Source organism: Setaria viridis, chromosome 1, assembly GCF_005286985.2.
Source record: "Setaria viridis chromosome 1, Setaria_viridis_v4.0, whole genome shotgun sequence".
Taxonomy (NCBI): domain Eukaryota; kingdom Viridiplantae; phylum Streptophyta; class Magnoliopsida; order Poales; family Poaceae; genus Setaria; species Setaria viridis.
In genome coordinates, this window is record NC_048263.2 from 7931903 (window position 1) to 7953157 (window position 21255).

A 21255-nucleotide genomic window follows, 5' to 3' on the forward strand; every position below is an offset into this window, starting at 1 on the left:
AGGCTGAAGCAGGCTCTTCCACCCTTTCTCTCTCCTCTCGCAAGAAGACGAGGCAAAAGAGAGAAACAAGGAGCGTTTCGTTTTAACTCCCGAGGCAACGCACCAACCAGCCCAGGCAGCTCAGCCTCGGCTCCCTCTCCCTCTCTCTCTCTCTCTCTCTCTGGGGGACGGCCCTTGGTCTTCGTGTGCTGCTGCCCGCGTTGTCGGGGAGGCGCCGCCACGCCGCGCACCTAGCGCCGCCGCCCGAGCCAGTAAGTACCAGTAGGTTTCTGCCAAGAACGACCAGGCCCGCCGGCGGCGCCGCTCTCTGGCTGGCAGCGACGCGGCGCGGCGCCTCTGCTTGCTCCATGCTTGACGAGCAGTGAAGCTCCCGCGTGGCCTCGCGAGACCATGAAGCAGTCCCCGGCGAGCTCTGGTGTCGCTCCCGCGGCCGCGGCCGCCTCCGCCGGCGGGGCGCCACCCGAAGGTACCTCTTTTACCTTCCTCTTGCCGCGCGCGTCGCCGGCGGCGACAGGCGGAGCGCCGGAGAAATTGGTAGTTCGACTTTGAGCGCGTGTTCTGCCGGAGTTCAGAAAGGTGCCTCCTTTTTCGGTGTTCTGTTGCTGACGCCGGCCGCGGCGGCGGTGGTTTGCGCAGGGGAGCGGAAGGCGCCGGCGATCAACGCGGACCTGTGGTACGCCTGCGCGGGCCCGCTCGTGTCGCTGCCGCCGGTGGGCAGCCTCGTCGTCTACTTCCCGCAGGGCCACAGCGAGCAGGTCAGAGCTTCTTCTCCTTGTAACGGAATGCTCTGTAGTTGTAATATGTGGTGATGCTTCGGGATATCCTATGGGATTCTCTGATCAAAATTTTCCAATTGCTTTATTGATTTCTTGTCCGTGTTCTCTGGTTCTCATGGTTTTTTATACCTACAATCTGTAATTTTTATTCCGGCGTTTTCAGGTGAAAGTTTCTGTTTTTCCGGGAGTTCTTTGGTTGCAATTGCTTCATGTTGAGGTTTATCGCTAAAATGTTTTGCTAGTGTTAGAGGGACATAAGGTCGCTATTGGTGCAGTAATAAGAAACCATTTTTTATTTAGTGTGGAACCTACTAATTGTTGCTAAGTTAACTGAATTAGTAGGTTTCCCATAATCTGCTTTGCAACCAGATTTTTGGTGAAAATTCTTCATCTGTATCCTTTTGGAACAAGAGGATTCCCATTGTTCTCTACACGTGTGAAGATTTCCGTAGTTGCTAATATCCTGCAGTGCAAGAACCTGCTATTAGGCTCATTGCCGAAGTGGTTGGAATTGGAACTATTGGGCGCCTGCTTGCTTCTTTCTTCTGTTGGTTTTTGGTGTGCTGTGTACTATTTCCTTGTAAGGAGTTTGGTGTACACGAAGCATCTTCTGGACATGTGGGTTGCTTGCATTTTTGGTCCCGGGATAGTAATTTCCGTTGCATCTGCTTAAGATTTGGCATTGGAATAACATGTTTCAACATTTTCTGTATATAGTGCTCTAGTTACAAAACAAAGTGAATCGATTCTAAATCCAAAAACTAGTATGGGGAGGCCTATATTTTTAGAAAGATGGGAAAATAAATTCGTTTTCATGTTTCAAAAGAAAAGTATAGGAAATAAAACCTTTCTTATTTTTATGGCATTTGGTTGCGATGCACATGATGATAGAGATCAGGGTACTTACAAAGGGTTTATCTAAGAAAAAGTTTACTCATGCGGTGCTCCTTTTAATCCGCAGACTACTTTTCACTTCATTTTTTAGTCAAACTGCAGAAAGGGTTTGCAAAAGGGGAAGCATGTTTGAATGGGTGTACTTTCTTAATCATTTCATGAAATGATCCTTTATTGAAAACAATATACTGATGAGTCTTCACACTACAGTTCGATTAACAGCCTCAAAGATAAATATTTGCTCATGTGCTGTACTGATTGTAACGTGATAATGAACATACGGACAGAAAGTAGTGGTATATCAACCGAAAGAATTACTGAATATTGGTCCACCTACTTGCTGCTTGGTTCATCTGGCTGCTATTTTTTTATTGCTTGAGAAATTGAGATTAAGAAAAAGAACTTACCTTGAATTTGATTCAATATGAATACTCTTTGCTTTCTTCGGAAAAGAGTGTATATGTTTGAACTTAGTATCTTTCTGATTCAGGTTGCAGCTTCTATGCAAAAGGATATTGATGCGCATGTGCCAAGCTATCCAAATCTTCCCTCGAAGTTGATATGTCTTCTTCATAGTGTTACTTTGCATGTAATCTACACAGTTCCTTGCTTATTCTTTTTGACATATAGCTTGCAATCACCAAGTTCAAAAGCCATATCGCTTTCATTCTCAGGCCGATCCAGACACTGATGAGGTGTATGCGCAGATGACTCTTCAGCCAGTGAACACAGTGAGCATCTAGAATTTGTGGTTTCCCCCAAAAGTCCTTCATTTGTTCCAATGCCCTAAATCCATGGCTTTGACTTATGTTTAGTATGGAAAAGAGGCCTTACAGCTATCTGAGCTTGCACTAAAACATGCAAGGCCACAGATGGAGTTCTTCTGTAAGACACTTACTGCAAGTGATACAAGTACACATGGAGGTTTCTCTGTGCCTCGCCGTGCTGCTGAGAAGATATTACCTCCACTGGTATGTAGGCATCGAATATCTAGCATTGCTGCAGCAAAATACTTGCTCTTTTATCAACTTCATAGTGCTGTTGTAATATTTTTACTATCCTGGTCTGTTCTATAGGACTTCAACATGCAGCCTCCGGCTCAAGAACTGCAGGCCAGAGACATACATGACACTGTGTGGACATTTCGCCATATATTTCGAGGTGGGGAAAATGTAGCACTTTTTGTGCTACAAAATGACAGTACAAGTAGGACCGTTCCAGTTTTTATGCTAGTATTTCCCCCTGAAACAAGGAGTTTCATGCAAGTTTGAAGACCTTGCATATGGTCCTTTATGTTCTGAGCGATCTGCAAAAAGACTGTTACTGTTGATAACATTAGATGCCCTCAGACTGTAAATGCAACGTTAACTACTGATCATTAGATGTCCTTTACTCTTAATCATTTTGTACTTGGATATAATCAGGCCAGCCCAAAAGACATTTACTAACTACTGGCTGGAGCCTTTTTGTGGGTGGCAAGAGACTATTTGCTGGTGATTCTGTCATTTTTGTTAGGTAAGTTTTGGGATTCTTTCCCTTTTGCAAAAGCTTGTCCTGTGGAGTGTAAATGTCATCTTACATTTTGCCTTATGATGATTTAGGGATGAAAGGCAGCAACTTCTACTTGGAATCAGGCGGGCTAGCCGACAACCCACTAATATATCTTCTTCAGTACTTTCAAGTGACAGTATGCACATAGGAGTGCTTGCTGCAGCGGCCCATGCTGCAGCCAACAATAGCCCATTTACCATATTTTACAACCCAAGGTGAATAAAGTTTCTACACTGTTATTTCCGACCATGATAGCTCTAAATAGCCTTTTTATGTAAGTGAGTAGCTACCAAACTGATTTATCTGAAATATGGACTTTCAGGGCTAGCCCTACTGAATTTGTCATCCCATTTGCCAAATACCAGAAGGCACTGTATAGTAACCAGATATCTTTAGGAATGCGATTTCGGATGATGTTCGAGACTGAGGAATTAGGGATGAGAAGGTACAGCAGCTCTTTTTATCTTAAATTAATAGCTCTACTTGGCAATACAAGCATTCAATTCATATTTCTTTGTTCAACACAAAGAATGATATCCATGTTTTTGTTGCCTATTGTATATTACTAATTAAATTATTTAATGTTTTCAGGTACATGGGTACAATAACTGGGATAAGTGATCTAGATCCTGTTCGATGGAAAAACTCCCAGTGGCGCAACTTACAGGTTGGATTGCTGAGCCACATCATTGATGGCAGTCTTGGTTTGTATTCTTCCTTTTATGTTTCTATCCGATTCACAGATTTAATGTTAATTGGTAGGTTGGCTGGGATGAGTCTGCAGCTGGTGAAAGGAGGAACAGAGTTTCAATGTGGGAGATTGAACCAATTGCTGCTCCTTTCTTCATATGCCCTCAGCCTTTCTTTGGTGTAAAGCGCCCTAGGCAATTAGGTAAAGAATCCTTAAGATTCATTTTCAGTATTAGATTGGCAATGCAAACAGCATATCACTATTGTAATCACTTTTCGTAGTTTACATGGTTCATTTTTATATTTAAATTAACAGATGACGAGTCATCAGAGATGGAAAACCTTTTCAAGAGGGCAATGCCTTGGCTTGGTGAGGAGATATGCATAAAGGACGCTCAGACCCAGAACACCACAATGCCTGGTCTGAGCTTGGTTCAATGGATGAACATGAACAGACAGCAGAACTCCACATTAGCTAATACAGGCATACAGTCCGAGTACCTGCGATCTCTAAGTAACCCTGCCATGCAAAACCTTGGCGCCACTGAGCTTGCAAGGCAGTTATATGTGCAGAACCATCTTCTGCAACAAAACAGTGCACAGCTTAATGCTTCCAAGCTCCCTCAGCAAATGCAACCTATCAATGAGCTGTCCAAGGGAGTGCTATCGTTTAATCAACTCGATGTTATTACCAATCAAGAACAGAAGCAAGAAGCTGGCAACCAGCAGAGGCAACAGCAGGCCAGTAACCAAGCAATTCCTTTAAGCCAGGCTCAAGCCAGTCTTGCCCAGGCCCAGGTAATTATCCAGAATCAGATGCAGCAGCAACAGCAGCAACATCTGTCTCCAACTAAGAACGAGCAAGGGACCAGTGACCAACAGCTGCTTCTTTCCCAGCAACAGCAGGACCAGAATTTGCAACTACAGCAACATCAGCAGCTTTTACTTCAGCAACTGCAGCGGCAGCAGCAACATAATCAACAGCTAAATAAATTGCCTGGTCAGCTCGTGAATCTGGCTGGTCAGCAGACTCAATTATCTGACCAGGAACTTCAGTTGCAGCTATTGCAGAAACTACAGCAGCAGGCACTCATATCACAGCCAGCGGTTACACTCTCAAGATTACCACTAATACAGGAACAGCAGAAGTTACTTTTGGACATGCAGCAGCTGTCGGGTTCTCGTTCACTTGCGCAGCAGCGGATCATGCCTCAGCAAGATAGCAAAGTTTCACTGCAAGCATCACCATCGCCACCACCAATGAAGCCGGAGCAACAGCAGAAGCTTTCACAGAAACAAGTGGCACTTGCAGATATGTCAGATGTTGCCTTTCCATCGATCACACCAACCAATGTCGTCTCAAAAGCTGGAAGCTCACTGATGATTCCGGGTGCTGCACAATCTGTGCTAACTGAAGAACTTCCTTCTTGCTCAACATCACCTTCTACAGCTAATGGAAATCATTTGGCACACCCAAACATTGGTAGGAATGATCATTGCAAGGTCAACACGGAAAAGGTGCCTCAGTCATCTGCCCTGATGTCAATTCCAACATCTGTTGAAGCTGTAACAGCAGCTCCAGTGATGGCCAAGGAATTGTTGAACCATAATGTGAAGGAGAATGTGATCACCTCAAAGTCACCCACCTGTGGGACTGGTCCTGACAATCTTTTGAACATTGTACCATCAACAGACAACCTGGAAACAGCTTCATCAGCAACTTCATTATGGCCTACCCAAACGGATGGACTTCTGCATCAAGGCTTCCCCACTTCTAACTTCAATCAGCAGCAAATGTTCAAAGATGCACTTCCAGATGTGGAAATTCAAGATGTGGATCCGACTAACAATGCCTTCTTTGGGATCAGTAATGATGGTCCATTGGGCTTTCCTATGGAAACAGAAGGCTTGTTGGTAAGTGCACTTAATCCTGTGAAGTGTCAGACTCATATGTCAACTGATGTTGAGAATAATTACCGAATACAAAAGGATGCTCAGCAAGAGATCTCAACCTCCATGGTTTCACAGTCATTCGGTCAGTCTGATATAGCCTTTAATTCTATCGATTCTGCAATCAACGATGGTGCCTTGTTAAACAGAAATTCTTGGCCCCCTGCACCTCCACCACAGAGAATGCGGACATTCACTAAGGTTTGCACTCCTTTACATTCTCGACCCAGCAAGAGTAACATGCAAGTAGTATATTTTTGTTGGTGTATTTACTAATTACTGAATAGTAAATTGCGGGGCTTTAATGGAAGAAGGGATTACACTTCTGATCACTGCTGCACGTCAAATAAAATGTGATATGTTGGAGTAGAAATGACAATATATGTGAAGTAGGTCCTCCCAAATGTTTCAAAAATTCACATGTAACAAAGTTTAAGGACAGCGCGGTGAAAATTTCATTATATTCCAAGTAGTATTAAAGCATACATAATATAAATGCGTTTATCTGTAAAGAAAAGAATGCAGTTGTTATGATTTTAGTTGTGCTAGTATATGATGTGGTGTTAATAATTGAGCAGTCTTCTAGCTGTGAAGCAGTTTCAAAGTTGTGATTGAACTGAGATATAATGCATGCTTGTATGTATGGTTGATGAGATGGCCACATATAGCTTTAAAAGCTTCTCAAGGACAGGGCTCTTGGGAATTGGGACCTCCTATGATCATGCATCCTCTGGAGCAATAAACTCTTGAGCATGTGCTTTGTTTGCTATAGCCATTCACTCTCTTGAATGTGACCCTAACATAAATCTTGTAGGTCTACAAACGTGGAGCTGTTGGCCGGTCCATTGACATTGGCCGGTACGCTGGATATGAAGAATTGAAGCATGCTTTGGCCCGCATGTTTGGTATTGAGGGCCAACTCGAGGACCGACAGAGAATAGGCTGGAAGCTAGTCTACAAGGATCATGAGGATGACATCCTACTTCTTGGTGATGACCCATGGGAGTAAGTTTACATTTCTACATTTGCTTAAGTCAAATGTTGTATTCACTATCAAAAATTTGTCAAGAGAATAAATACTGTAAAAGTGCCTAGGAATGTGGGTTACAATCAGTGGAGGCTACTAATATAGCAATAAAAAAAGTACAAATGTGAACAGCAATGTGCCCGTGGCTTCTTTTTTATGGATAAGCATACGCTGGAGCTTTTAGGGTGTGTAAATGCACTGATTATGAATGACCAAAGAAGGATTTTATTGGTTATCATCGCAATAAAAATCTAATATGTATTATACAGGGAGTTTGTGAACTGTGTGAAGTGCATCAGGATCCTATCCCCTCAAGAAGTGCAGCAGATGAGCTTAGATGGTGACTTGGGGAACAATGTCCTCTCCAACCAGGCTTGCAGCAGCTCAGATGGTGGGAACGCCTGGAGGCCTCGCTGTGACCAGAACCCTGGTAACCCTTCCATCGGCTTCTATGACCAATTCGAATGACCTGATCATCACAAGTACGTGCACATTGTTCCCTTGCAGTATTTGTTTCCATTTCTGTGTTGGTTGCTGAATTGGCTTTCATAATTATGAATTCATTCATAAATGGGCAGATGAGAACTATGGCTGCAAAAAGTCATTAGTGTTCAGCCATCAACAAGATTATCGCCTGGAAGAGTTGTGCAGATTGCAGTAGACGTCTAGGCTTTTATATCTGGGAGGTCAAATGCTCCTCAGATTAGGTTATGTTTTGGATATATATAAATATAATATGTGTAGCTTTCTCGGTTGAAACAATGTAGGCAAGAGGATGAAACTTACCTAGAGCTGTCGCGCGCCAGAGACTTCAGACAGAGGGTTAGGCAAAATCTGAACTAAAGACGGAGGGTAGGCAGATCTGAAGATAAAGTATTTTTGTGAAGAGCATTTGTATTGAACTGCAGCTGGGTTGCTTGAAATCCATATAACATAATCAGCATCCTTTCGGAAAACGCTGAGGCAGATTTATGATGTTCTACTGATTAGTATGTCTAACATGAATGTTCCATTTGAGTATACTTACAGGACCTGCTTGCTATCTTAATTCTCTACTTTGGGAATGTCTGGCAGAAAAATCAACAAATACGTCTTATTCGTCTCCACTTTTACGAGTATTTTGTTTGACAATAACCAGGTTTTAGGCTAAGTTTAATGAGAGAAGATAATTCAGTATGCCCCTTGTACTTGCAAACCAGTCCACCCAAATCCCAATCGGTTGGTGATCAATAGAACTGTACAAGTCACTGGTAGGCAGGCATCCAGGAAGAAGAAATCTTATCATCATAGCACATCAATAAACAGGTAGAAAAGAGCAAATGGCCCAGGTAAAATCTTTCTGATCCAAAAACACAGAAGAAATGTATAGTTGCACTCTGTCAAGTCTATGAGCACAGGAGGCTATACTATTAGTCTATTACTACGACACAGATTTCACGGGTGATCTTTGCAAGGACACTGTTTACAAACCAGAGGGCAGGAGATCCGTTTAAAGTTGTCCAACTTCGTCCATGAATTCCCTCGTCATCTCAAGATAATCCTTCAAATGCACCTTCCTCCATTCCTAATTAAAGACCACAAATTGAAACATGAATACCAATTAAGTAAGAACACACAGAAACACGAATATCATACGAGAGTATTCAGAGCCAGACCTCATAATCCCATTCCCCGTAGAGGTCAGGATCGCCCTCGTTGCCCCAGATGTACGCGTAGGCGAGTGATCTCTCCAATGTATCCTGCAAAAACACCCAAATCATCCCTTTCCATAGGAGAAACCGTCAACCATCCAAGCTACTAAGGTTCACAGCAATCGATCAGATTGTGCGGTTCGAGGGTACTCACGGTCAGCGAGACCTCAACGGTTCTCTTCACGTACTCCTCGTCCTCGAACAGGTCGAACACATGGAGTTCCCTGTCGGTGAGCCCCTTGATAACCTGGAAGGAGCGCAGACAGATCGTGAGTTTGCGGGGCGGCGTGCAGTGCAGGTGAGAGAGAGAGACGGACCTTTCCGTTGACGGCGTGGGCGCGGGCGGGGAGGATGGCCGGGTAGACGCGGCCCCTGAGGCTGAACCTGCGGTGGCCGGGGAGGTGCGCGGGGGAGGATGGCGGGGCGCGGCCCAGGAGGACCCGCACCACCTCCTCCGCCATCAGCGTGCCGTACACGAAGACGCTGTGCGGCCCGGCGGCCGCGGGTGCGGGAGGAGGCGGCGCCGCCATGAGGGGGAGTCGCCGAGCTGGGGGTATCAGCAGCAGCAGGGGCAGAGGACGGCTGGAGGACGACGACGACGACAGGTGGAGCCGTGGAGGTGGAATGGAACGGAAGACGCCGCCTGCCAGGTGGCCGACTGGCCGGGCCGATGGCATTTCGTTGTTGGGCCGAACCGCCAGTTCCCCTAAAGAAAAACAGGGATGATCCAAAGATGCTCCTCTAATCTCTCGATCATAGAGATTCCAAAGAATTTCATTTCAGATAGAGAAAGCGGAAACCTATGAAACACTAGGACACGGGAGAGAAGGGGAGGAAGGGAACGACAAGAAACTCACTGGAGAGAAGGCCGCCGACGGAGGGGACAGCCGCCGGCAGCATTGCACTGCGTCGCCATCGCCGACACCTCGAATCGTGCTGCCGCAGCACCCCTACGTCGCCGCCACCACCGCGTCGCGTCCTCCCCTTCGTAGCCTCTCGTGAGGGGATCAGTTCCACGCCCTTGACTCATGGGTCGAATCTAGGCGGGGGAGGAGTGGTTTTCGTCGGAATACGGCCGGGATCAAACCCTCGCGTGGGTTAAACAAACACATGTTTTATCGCAGGTCGGGATTGGATCCACGTCGAGTTGACTCATGAGGGTTGGGCCCCGACCACGGCTGATCCCGGCCCAACTGAACAAAGCCTTAGGCACTGTTTGAATACACTTCTCCTAGCTACGTTTAGATTATAATCTAACGAATATTTTCTCGCTTCTCGCTTTTCACTTCTCGTAGTTTAAATTTCTGAAGAGGCTTACCACATAAGCAAGAATCGGTGGAAATAAGAAAAGCGTTTGGTGATATTATCGCTTATTTCCAACAAGCCGCTTATAAGCGGAAATAAACGGGTCATTAGTGGGATGAACCAATTCCCAAGTATTAACTTGACCATGTACTTTCATCCCATCAATATCTTCGATTCGAGAATTAAACTAAACAAAAATGCGAATGAGAAGAACAAGTTATTCTGAAATTCGAAGTTTGATCCAAAAATATTTACCAAATAATATTTGGTATGTGTACGTGCATGCAACAATCAATTAACGTTAAATATGTTTAATAACAGGGGCATGAAAAGGTCTGTCCTAAAACTTCTATGATAATTTATTGTTTTTGGACAGAAGGAGTGTGGATCACACGTTCCTCCAAACGTGAACGCTCTAACAATGCAATGAGCAATTGAGAAACGGTGCTTATGGACTTATCTTGTAGCTAGGTCACTATACGTGACACTAGTTAATCGAGACATATATACTCGTAACTCGTAAGGATGCTAGTAATTTGCTAATCGAGTTTATGAACCTCGAACCCATCTGTCGCGAGCAGGTAAAACCAGATGCGTGGTTGTTACCACCTACCACAACAGAAAACAAAAACAAAAAAGTAAAATGGAAGTAAAACTTCAGGGAATAAAAAGGGAAACTGTGGCTGCTGGGATTCGAGCCCAGGTCTCCACGGCCACAACGTGGAATTCTCACCACTAAACTACAGCCACTGTGTTGTTTAAGAGGTTCACATAGCTTGATTTAACGAAGCGTGGAACCTTCAGTCTTTCCACCAAAGCATTGCTAGCTTGTTTAGCTTCTTCCTCAAGTGAGGTAGGAGTGATCCAGGTCAGTTTCGTGCACTTTTGAGCGACCCATGATGTCGAAGTCCAGTCCTAGTCCCAAATCAACCGGACGAGACAGATCAATCGCCTACCACCGCCCGTTTCAGATTCAGTTAGAACAGGTCCTGTTCAGCAAAGGTGTGCTGTGCTGGTTTGATTGTCTTCCCACAAACACATCTTCAGTATCAATTTATTTTTCCCCATGGGGTCTCCATCATCTCAATACAAGCAGATTCCTTTTGCTTTGTGTTCTTCATGGATCTGCCTTTCATCTTCAAAGCAGTACAGTATTTCTCAGCAAAAATTGAAAAGAAAAAAAAAAGCGATCCGGCCGCTGCCATCAGGCCTCCTGGACCCTGACCTTGCTCCCGCAGCAACCGCCCGTCTTCGCCGCCGGCACCGGAGCCGGAGCCGCGGCGCCGGAGTGGCGGTCCAAGAACTCGCGGTTCTCCTTCCAGACCTCGCCGTCGTCGTACACCTCCTTCTTCCAGATGGGCACGGACGCCTTGAGCTCGTCGATGACGTAGCGGCACGCCTCCATGGCGTCGGCGCGGTGCGTGGCCGACGCCGCCACGAACACGCTCGCCTCGCCGGCCGGGACGGGGCCCAGGCGGTGCGCCACGGCCAGCCGCCGCAGCGCGTGCCGCGACCGGGCCTCCCGCAGGATGCCCGCCAGGCGGCGCCGCGCCATGGCCGCGTACGCCTCGTACCGGAGCTCCACCACGTGCCGCCCCGCGAAGTGGTCCCGCGTCGTTCCCTCGAACGTCGCGATGGCGCCGGCCGACAGGTCCCGGACGTGGTCCACGTACCGTGCGATGTCCAGCCGGCCGGACCCTTCCTCCACGATCTCGATCAGGTCCTCTTCCGCCGCCGCCTCCTCCTCCTCCGCCTCCTTCACGGCCGCCGCTGCGGTTGCCTCCTCAGCAGGTGGGAGATCGCCGCCGGCCATGGGAAAGCTGGGATTTTTTTGATTCTTTGACTTGGCAGAGCACGGATTGAAGCCGTCGCGGGGGAGGGGAGAGCAGATAAGGTCCTGTGCTGTGAGGTCAATGGGAGTTGGGAGCCAGGGGAGGAAGAAGCCGCCCCAAATGACGAGTCTGCCCTCCTGATTACGTATGCAATGAGGTAGGCAGGGCACCAAACGCAATGCTGCCGCCGATTTCGACCACGTTTTTTTTTTATCAAATTGAATCCTGGTGATATTAGCCGGCAATAGGCCCAGCCCATTCATCGCCACATTAGAACTTAATTAAATCAAAGCCTAGGATGGTGGTTACCCATCAACAACCCAGTAGGTCATAGGCCTAGCCCAGCTACAGCCCACGTATGGTCCTGTCTTTGAGTTATTTGCTTCTGCATAATATTTTTCACGAAAATTATTTCAGCATTTTAGCGTGCTGATTTTATATGCCCGTGAGTTGCAACGGGAGAAAAAAGATCCTAGCACTTTTCTAAATTAATAAATATGTAAAAAAATCAGATGATAACTTATAATTTATGATCCACATTAACAATTGCTAAAATATACCTTAAGTGGTTGAGCAACAAAGTTACTCAAAGGTGAATCTAAGCATCACTAAGCATATGATGGTTACTAATTATTTGAATAGGTGGCAAAGATGTTCTACAAACAAGGTTGGATTATGCATAAGAGTAAGGTTTCAATCAACTTCAAGACTTAATGCATAAATAAGGAAATAACCAATAATTTGGACACATGAATAGTAATTTCTGAAATTAGATAGGTGTAGATACATCGGGACTTGCCTTGGTTCAAAAAAAAGTTAGTTCCTTCGAGAGATCCTTCAACACTAGGAACAACCTCAATAACCTCCTCAAATTCCTAAGGTTCTTTAGAGAATTCCAAGAAATCCACCTCAAGAAGCTTCAGGTTCGACGATATGATGCATGCCAAAGTTAGAATATGCAAAACTTTTTGAAACATGGACTATACAACCTATATTCATGATAAAGTTGCAAGCCAACACTAATCTACCCATAAAAGATTAACCCACAAATTAATTTCTTTAACTAACCTAACTTAAGTTTTTTTCTTTTATTTAGAAAAACATTATAAATAATTTCTAATCTTAAAACTTAATTCCTATGGATTAATAAACATTTGTGAATAATAAAACATTATTCAAAATTTTATACATTTTATAAATATTAAGTATTTATTTAAATACCTTAAATAAAGGCACTAAATAAATACTTAATTTTTTATTACTTGATCCTAGGGTTTAAGAAATTTTAATGCATAAAAGAAAATAAAATACACCTAATAAAGTTGATTTCACTAATTTGGGACATTTCTACAATTTATAATGAATTAAATATGAAAACAGAATTTAAATCTAATTTCTAAAACTCTAAATCAACTTTCTTCCTGAAAACCCCCTCTGGAAACCTTTCTCACTCACCCCCGCACTAACCCTTCTCACCGACACGCGGGCCCGAACCTGAGCATAGTGCCTCCGGCCCAAACCGTGGGTACACCGACGGGTAGAGGTGGAAACACGTCGCCGGCGACAGTGAATACACCGCTAGACTTGCCTTGACCACGGGCACCTACTGGGGGTGTTGTTGGGGTAGGTTGGCTAGCGGTGGCGGCGAATAGTGAAGGACAGCGGCGTAGCGGGTGGCGCTAGGGTTCCCGATGGCGTGCGGCTTCAATGGCGGTGACTCAACGACCACAAACTAACTCAGAAGGTTCGCCCCAACCTAGAACGCTTGGTGCTTGCCTAAACCAGAGCTCCCCGTAGCTGGAGCAAAGAGCTCGTCTATGGCGGCCATGGCGGTGGTGCGCGTGCGGTGGTGCAAGAACTCCAGCCAACCCGGCCGTGCTCCCGACCAACAAGCAGTACCTAAACCCCCTACAGCTCACGCGTGATAGACCCAGACACTAAGACGTTGACCAAAACCCCAACAGCATAGTGCTTCGTGGCGGTGGCCTTACCAAAAATAAAGGACGCCCGGACTTGAGGAAGACGGCGACGGGAGGGCACTGTGGTAGAAGAGGCTAGATGGTGATTGGTGGGATGGGTTCAGGACATCAAGGCAATGGTTTTGGTGGAGGGAAATGGCCAGCGATGGTGTAACGGCGGCGGAACTTGCTGGCGACCGAGGTGCGGTAAAAAGCTGAGCAGCGTGGTGAAAGGATAGACTCGGCCGGCAGGAGCAATAATTTATACAAATTTTCACTGCCTCCTCGACGGCCACCTCCTGCCTACTTGCCTGCTTCACCCCGCACACATGCGTTGGCGCATGGAACGGTGAGACCGCCTCTAGCCATCGGCGGCAAGTAGTTGCGTGGCAGCGGCTCCGCTCTGATTCTCCCCCTTTTGCTCCATTTCTACCCGAGGTTCAAATCAAATTTTTGCCAAACTTTCAATTCAAACTCCATAATCCCCTTTAAGCAAACTTGTAGAGGATTCTCTGGACTTCATTCAATAGATTGGCAGTTTGGGCAGATGATCGCTCTATCCCTTGAATCGAAGCCCCGAAATCCAGCCCTTGCACTGCTTGTCAGTGTTCAATCGAACACTATTCAGTTTCATCACAAAAGTTTCAAACAGTCACTGTGTTCCATCTTTGAGCTCAGATTTAAATTTTCAAACCAACTTTTCCTTGTCCAAGAGGCACTGTTAATTGTTAACCACATATTATAGATCCCATTTTGCATGTTATTGTCCAACATCTGCATATAGGAATCTCCAAAATTTTTAGCCAAAGTTGGCCATTTACCATAGTTGAATTGGCAACTGTCATTCAATTTGTTAGTTAACTCAAGGACAGTTCAACTTGCAAACTTTGAGCCTCATTTAAAATTTGAATACTTTGAATTCTCTAGCCAACAACTCCTCCAAAATACACACTTATGGTCCAAGTCCACTTGTGGTCCAAAACATCACACGACTTAAATGAAAATCCTTCAGAAATTAATTTCAAAGTTGGCTACTTGCCACTGTTTTAGACTTGAAAAATTTTCAGATAATGAATAGTGATCCAAGTCAACCATTTTGACTCTGCATTTGAGATGCCTATGACTTGAATTTGACCTCAAATTTGATCCTTTGACTTCTAAACACCTTCAGCTCTTGATTCCACATTTTTGTCAAATTTTTCCAAATTTGAATCTTAAATTTGAATTTTTAGTCAAATTTGACTCAAATTTGAACTTGGCCCGTAATAGTTTTTATTAATCTAAATTTCATCATTAACATCTTAATGACCTTCTTAGGCTTTTAACAACGCTGGTTGTTACACGGTACTCCGAACTTAACACCGACTTCCTAAAAGTGGCACCAAAGTATTATGCTACCACTTCTTTTGTAGACCCTTACCCACACTACTTCGAGAAGACCTTCGCACTAACACCAATGAGGAGACCAACTCTGTACAGGGAAACTCAAATCTTTATTCACTACTCAATTTGATACAAGACTCACTTGCACACTCTTTATGTGGCTATCCTACCATGACAACACTACACTACATGGCTATCTTGCAATCTCCTATTTGGGACCTCTTATGCCATGGTATGCCTAGGAGGGAGGGGAACACCTCTATTTATATGTGCTCATGATTATTGTGGTGTTACCCGGTGGCAACTTCCACACTCTTCTATACAAAATATCCTAACTCTAGAACTCTCCTCATTCTTAGTGAATTCTTATATTTCTACCATACTAAAATATCTAATTCTAGAATATTTTACACTTCACCATGAAACATGGCAACTATGGTTCATGCATTCTCTTCAATTTTCTAGAACCTTCCTACTTTTGTCATGATCTTATCTTTATACATGACAAAGTTAGTTTTTTAAGATTTCCACCATTTTTTAGAATATTCTAAGTATGCATTGCATATTTCAACATTTTGTGATAAACACGTAACATGCATGGGCCGGGGAAGATAAAGTTGAATGGAAAACGATAGATTATTGCGGCAGGCAGAACGTACACGTCAGACGATAGATTATTGCGGCAGGTAGAACGTACACATCAGAATTATTGCATGCATGATGATAGCATTTACGTGCTGCTGGCTAGTTCCATTTGCTTCTTGACGAGAAGATCATGAAGGTGCACGGTATAGAGTCTACTGGCTAGGTGCTGATGACAAATGACTGTGTGCCGCGCCTTTCACTTTCAGCAGCAGTAGCGCGTGTACCGACAACGTGGCATCCTCTGGTCATCAGGCCTGCTATCTCTCTCCTCTTTCTATTTTTATAGAGAAAATGGAGAACTAGTTGTATACTCCAAAGAGTGTTGGTGCCAATAATGCCATTGCGCGCGCGCGTATATTATGCTACCTTATTTAGTTATTACTAGCTCGATGGCCAAATCACACACACACATAAATGGACAACCTGTTATATTCGGCCTATTCGCTTCAGCTTATTCAGTCGGCTTATCAGCCACCAAACAGTATTTTCCTCTCACAACAAATCAGCCGTTTCAACTTTTCAGCCGGCTTATAAGCTGAAGCGAACATGCCCATTGTTAATTAGTGCCATATCTTCATGACCAGGAGGACACTTACCTGTATCTTAATTTGTAAAATGCTCTCCTCCAAAACAAATTTTTTTGACATTTAATTTTGGTTACCCTAAAAACACACGTGGCAATGCAAGAGAACACATGTGAAAAATGTCTCTTGGTCATTAAGCTACTAGATCAACTTTTTAAGCCAGCTCTGCTTTGTGATGCTTTAGCTTAGAGGTTCAGTATTTTTCAACTTAGGGCCTGTTTGGATCCAAGGACTAAATTTTAGTCTTGCACTTTTAGCTCAAAATTTAACTCTTAGGATCCAAACAAGAGGGTTAAAAGTGACAAATAGCTAAACTTTGGGCTAAAAATTTTAGCCTCCAAAGAGGCCCTAAAAGGGGCTAAAAGTGCTCCCGGATGCCACTTTCCTCTCCTTACCCCCTTCTCTCTCCTCCCCGCACTCTCCCTCCCTCCCCGCATGCTCCGCCCGGCCCCGCCTCCTTCACCCGCCGCCGCCGCCTTGCCGGCCCTGCCATCTCCGCTCGGCCCCACGGCGCCACCGCCGCCGGCCACCTCCTCCTCCGCCGCCGCCGGTCACCTCCTTCTCCGCCTCCTTCTCCGTCCCCACCACCACCTCCTCCTCCGCCGCCTCGACCCTGCCGCCGGCGGCCTCGATGCCACCGGCCGCCAGATCTGGGGGCCGCGGCCGCCGCCAGATCTCCGCCCTCTCCGTCGGTGGGAACCTCCGGCCTCCGCCCGCACCCGCAAGGCTGCTGCCGCCCCGCTCGCCCGATCTCCTCCATCTCCGGCACCAGGGACTTCTTCGGCAGCTGCTCAAGGACACCGCGGGGAGGCTAGTTGGCCGGCGACGCCGGCTCGGATCCGAACGGCGCGGAGCCTGCGCCGGAGGGTCGAAGGGCCGCCGCCGCCCCTTGCGTTCGGAGGGCAACGCCAGCCCCGGCGGCTCCGGCTGGCGGAGGAGGCGGTGCAGCGCCGCCACAATGGACTCGACGGAGTCCGCGGGCGTGGCGTGCGCCTCGGTGAGCGCATAGTGGTCAACGCACGGCCGTGGTGAGCAGCACCGCGCGGCCGCGTCACAACGCTATGGCCTCCTGTGGGATCTCTAGCTATAGCTGCCTTTGCATTTGGGACTGCCTCCAATTGGCCAAGAAGAACTGTGGAATTTGTCATGTGTTTAATCCCTATTTGTGTCTGCAATTCGTTGATTTGTTCTGTACATTTCATTACTTTTAATCAGTTGAATGAGGGGCAAATCATATACTGCTGTTAAATGAGGGGCAAATCAGTCATTGTTTGATGGAAGTCTAAATTTTAGCTCATGGATCCGAACAGCCCAGCAGAACTAAACTTTAGAGGCTAAAGTTTAGGAGCTAAAGTTTAGTCCATGGACTAGTGATCCAAACACCACCTTAAGCTTCCATAAAACCTCACAAGCAATAATGGCCGTGTTACACACACCTGCATTAATTTTTTTTCTTTTTAAAGAAACAATCGCAAAGTGGCAACGTGGCTTCTTCCTGGATTTGAACCCATCACGATCAGAGATAACATACCATTTTCAGCCTTGGAATAACCCCCAACAACTACTAGAATGCATGTCCAATAAATATCACAGGATGGTGTAGGCATGGCCAATAAAAATGTGTGGGCGTACGTCCCAATCTAATCCAGTCAGACCAGCATGGTCAAACAATGCATGCATGAGGTCAATCAGTCTGATGTGTTGCACCTGAGAGTAACAGGACAACCCACCCTGATGGTTTGAATGCCGCGTGGGGTCAATTAGCACTAAGTAGGGTACTTTTGAAAGGACCGCTGTGTAGACCTGCCTGCAACAGTTTAAGGATCATGGGTACTTTATGCCAGACTTCTCATATTTTCGAATAAAGGAACTCGAGGAGGGAGAAAGCAATGTGAAGCGATGTGACTAGGACTAATGAGAGGCTTTGTCAGCTGAATCAACATGACATGGTATGGAACATATCTAATCATCCTTTTATCTTTAATTATGTTACATCTTTTAAATTTCATCACGTTATTCTCTTCTTTTAGGATGTCTTTGGTCAAACCTTGGCGGAAATGAGCTTTCATGCGATTCTGGCTCATGTCTTGAATGTGTTGAATTATAGTTACACCGATGGAAACCCGATACGCACCAGAGATTTCAAGCTCCAGGCTCATCTCACTTTCTATAGGACATTCTAGTTGAAGTCGTCTCCAGTGTTCGAGATTTATGGTAGTGCATGTGATCGTCCTTGTGAAGCGCTAGAGAGTGCACTAATTTATGCTCTAGCTTATATTAATGAAGTTATAGGCTTTACATTGGAAACTTAAGCTATGTGGCATATCTATATAAACGAAGCGAATTATTAAATATGTAGCATGCATGGATATACTTCTACCATACCCTTTTCTTATGGATTTGAACTTATTCTCTCTCAGACCTTAAGTACAAACTATTGAGTGTTAATGATTTGAATGGGTTGATACTTCATGGATATACTTATACCATACCCTTTTCTTATGGATTTGAACTTATTCTCTCTAAGACCTTAAGTATTGATGTACGAACTATTGAGTGTTAATGATTTGAATGGGTTGATACTTGTGATACTTGGATTTGAATGGGTTGATATATTAACGTAATTGTAACAAACCTAAGATTAATTAAACCTAGATTATGCCCAAGAGAGCAATTAGCAGCTAATTACCCAGTTAAAAGGTCACTTTTGTCCCTAAAGAGCTGAAAGAGCGATTAGGCAGTAATTCAAATTTTTATATAAGAACTTGAAATTTTGACCAACTAAGAGTTGTATAACTTATCTTCCCTAACAACTTTTATATTTAGTGTTTTATTTGAATTTGAGCAGAAGACGTTCAAAAACTCAAAAATTTAGATCAGTGGCAAATTAAGCAAAACAGGAAAAGTCCCAACTTTGAAACCCTTTATCCCAAAATTTCTAATGTAAGATTGAGTCAAACCTTATAAGAAAGTTTTAGTGCTACGAGCTCTTAACAACTCTCTTAACAACTTTGATATTTGGAGTTAGGCCAGAATCTGCACAAAAGCTTTTCAAAAATGAAGTCAAACACAACTAAAATGGTCAACCCTGGCAAAACTGAAACTTTGGCTAAGTGTGAATAATTCACCTTCTGTCAAACTTTGAGTTTTCAAAACTCCAAATCTGCCACGATTTTGAACTCAAACCTTTTACAAGTTTTAAACTTGAACCTTTGGACTCCAAGTTTTGTAAAGGGAGAAAGTGTCGGGCAGTTCAAAAATCTGCGAGTTTTTGGTCCCAAAGACCGGCCCTGCACCCTATCCTGCAAATCCCTTGCGCCAGAGCACGTGCGTCTCACGCTCTGCTAGCCGCTCGCCCCGTGGCACGCGTCCACCAGTGCCACTCCGTCGCCTAGTCTCTGACCGCGACAGGAGGCAGCCTCGCACCCCTCGCCGCCAGTGAAGCGCTGCGGTTCCCCCTGCCCTCTGCAGCTCCTCTGCGCCGTTCCGCCCTCGTAGAGCTTCCTCCGCACCCCCAACCTACACCACAACCCTCCTGGTGAGCATGCGCTCCTCCCCCACCGCTCGTCCCCGCCGATTAGGCCGGCTATTGCTAGAATTGCGGCGGACCGCCGCGGCACGCTCCTGAGGGTATGCCTATGATTGGAAAACCTTTGTGAGGGCCTAGTTGTAATAGCGTGAGGGTATGGTTGTGAATCTTTAAAACTATCAAGGGTCCATGTGTAAAGTGTTCTGGTATATTTCGAGTTAAATTTTCAGAAAATGAGTTTAACTTTGTAAATGCCCCAAAAATTGTAGAAAAATCAGAAAAATGCCAAATCAATTTTGCTAGACTCAGTGTGAAGTGTAGTTTGTTATAAAAATAAATTTGGCACATGTCTATATTAGGAATAATGTTGTATGTTTTAATCCTTGTTTAGGCTTTTTAAATCATCATAAATCACAGAAAAAGGCAATAATGATGAATCTAACTCTCAAGTGTTTGTTTTAGAGAATGGAAGCTTAGAAAAATAATGTGGAGCTCTGCACAGATTTTAAGTCTCTGTTTTAGTTTTATAATTGAAATCTAAGGATAAATTTATATTTTTGCACAAAGTTTAATCCAGAGATGAGAAAAATGTGAAACAACATGGAGTAAATCAGTGATGAAGTATAGTTTACAAGAAGAATATGAAACCTTATCTGAAAGTTAATAAAACCCACTTTCGTTTTTAGAGAAAAGTGAATAAGAGTAAGATATGGAAAATAGATGTCCTTCACTAAAAATTATGAAAAATTCACCAAAGACTCTGTATCACCCATTTACCTCACTGTTGAAATTTCATACCCAGATTCATTATGGTTTGTGTTTTAAAAATAGTTAAGTGCATGCTACCTTAGGGTGCTAAAACAATTTTATTTATTTTTAGGAACGTCCAATGGATCTCAAATTTATGCAGTAGCTTATTAATGACAAAGTTAAGTTGCTGTTAAATTTGTAGCTTCATACTTGCTTTTTGGTTAATAGAATAAAATTTGAAATATGAACCTAACTAAATGGATGAGAGAAATATTAAGTAATAATAAAGGTAATAATGGTACATTTAGAGAGGTATGGAAAAACATTCAGAAACAGGATAACTTTTCAAATGAACCTTGAACAACCCTAAAGTGACCCCACCTTCCTTGTGAGGTCTAAAGTGTAAGAAACTTAAATGTGTACACAATCACCATCAAAGTCAACCCCGAGTTTTATACCACAATACACCTTTCCTCATGAAGATAATGAAAGTTTAGAACCTTGTTTAGGTGAATGTGGTCGAAATATAATTTACACTTCAGCAATTCGCCGACGGTACGTACGAGCTCTACCCCGCGCAGGACGAGGAACAAGCCGCTGATCTGCATCACGTGGGAGTAGAGCCCGTGCAGGAGCAAGAGTAAGCCAAAGACTAGCTAACTAACTCCGAGTTCGAAGGCAAGCCCCGGT

The 21255-nt window shown here is 44.7% G+C and overlaps 3 protein-coding genes, 1 long non-coding RNA gene and 1 other non-coding gene across 5 annotated transcripts; 2 read left to right on the forward strand and 3 right to left on the reverse strand.

The window, feature by feature from the left end:
- LOC117840094 (auxin response factor 5) lies at window positions 1-7910 on the forward strand. The gene is made up of 15 exons (XM_034720552.2): window positions 1-466; window positions 637-755; window positions 2161-2259; window positions 2345-2401; window positions 2486-2641; window positions 2747-2831; window positions 3095-3185; window positions 3272-3436; window positions 3544-3666; window positions 3813-3888; window positions 3984-4113; window positions 4228-6062; window positions 6676-6866; window positions 7158-7370; window positions 7467-7910. Exons 1-14 carry the CDS (start codon window positions 391-393, stop codon window positions 7354-7356), a joined length of 3402 nt encoding a protein of 1133 aa, XP_034576443.1. The 5' UTR covers window positions 1-390; the 3' UTR covers window positions 7357-7370; window positions 7467-7910.
- Window positions 7911-8166: 256 nt separating this feature from the next.
- LOC117840114 (AIG2-like protein D) lies at window positions 8167-9258 on the reverse strand. Its single transcript, XM_034720576.2, has 4 exons — window positions 8897-9258; window positions 8734-8826; window positions 8544-8627; window positions 8167-8452 (listed from the first exon to the last, which is right to left on the reverse strand). The coding sequence occupies exons 1-4, from the start codon at window positions 9254-9256 to the stop codon at window positions 8378-8380; spliced, it is 612 nt and encodes a 203-aa protein (XP_034576467.2). The 5' UTR covers window positions 9257-9258; the 3' UTR covers window positions 8167-8377.
- A 1240-nt stretch (window positions 9259-10498) lies between these two features.
- On the reverse strand, window positions 10499-11850 carry LOC117840103 (molybdopterin synthase catalytic subunit). Its single transcript, XM_034720563.2, has one exon. The coding sequence runs from the start codon at window positions 11695-11697 to the stop codon at window positions 11089-11091; it is 609 nt and encodes a 202-aa protein (XP_034576454.1). The 5' UTR covers window positions 11698-11850; the 3' UTR covers window positions 10499-11088.
- Window positions 10563-10634, reverse strand: TRNAH-GUG (transfer RNA histidin (anticodon GUG)). Its single transcript has one exon. It is a non-coding gene; the product is annotated as a tRNA-His (tRNA).
- A 5554-nt stretch (window positions 11851-17404) lies between the features above and the next one.
- On the forward strand, window positions 17405-18695 carry LOC117840124 (uncharacterized). Its single transcript, XR_004636942.2, has 2 exons — window positions 17405-18235; window positions 18317-18695. It is a non-coding gene; the product is annotated as an uncharacterized lncRNA (long non-coding RNA).
- Window positions 18696-21255: the final 2560 nt, after the last annotated feature.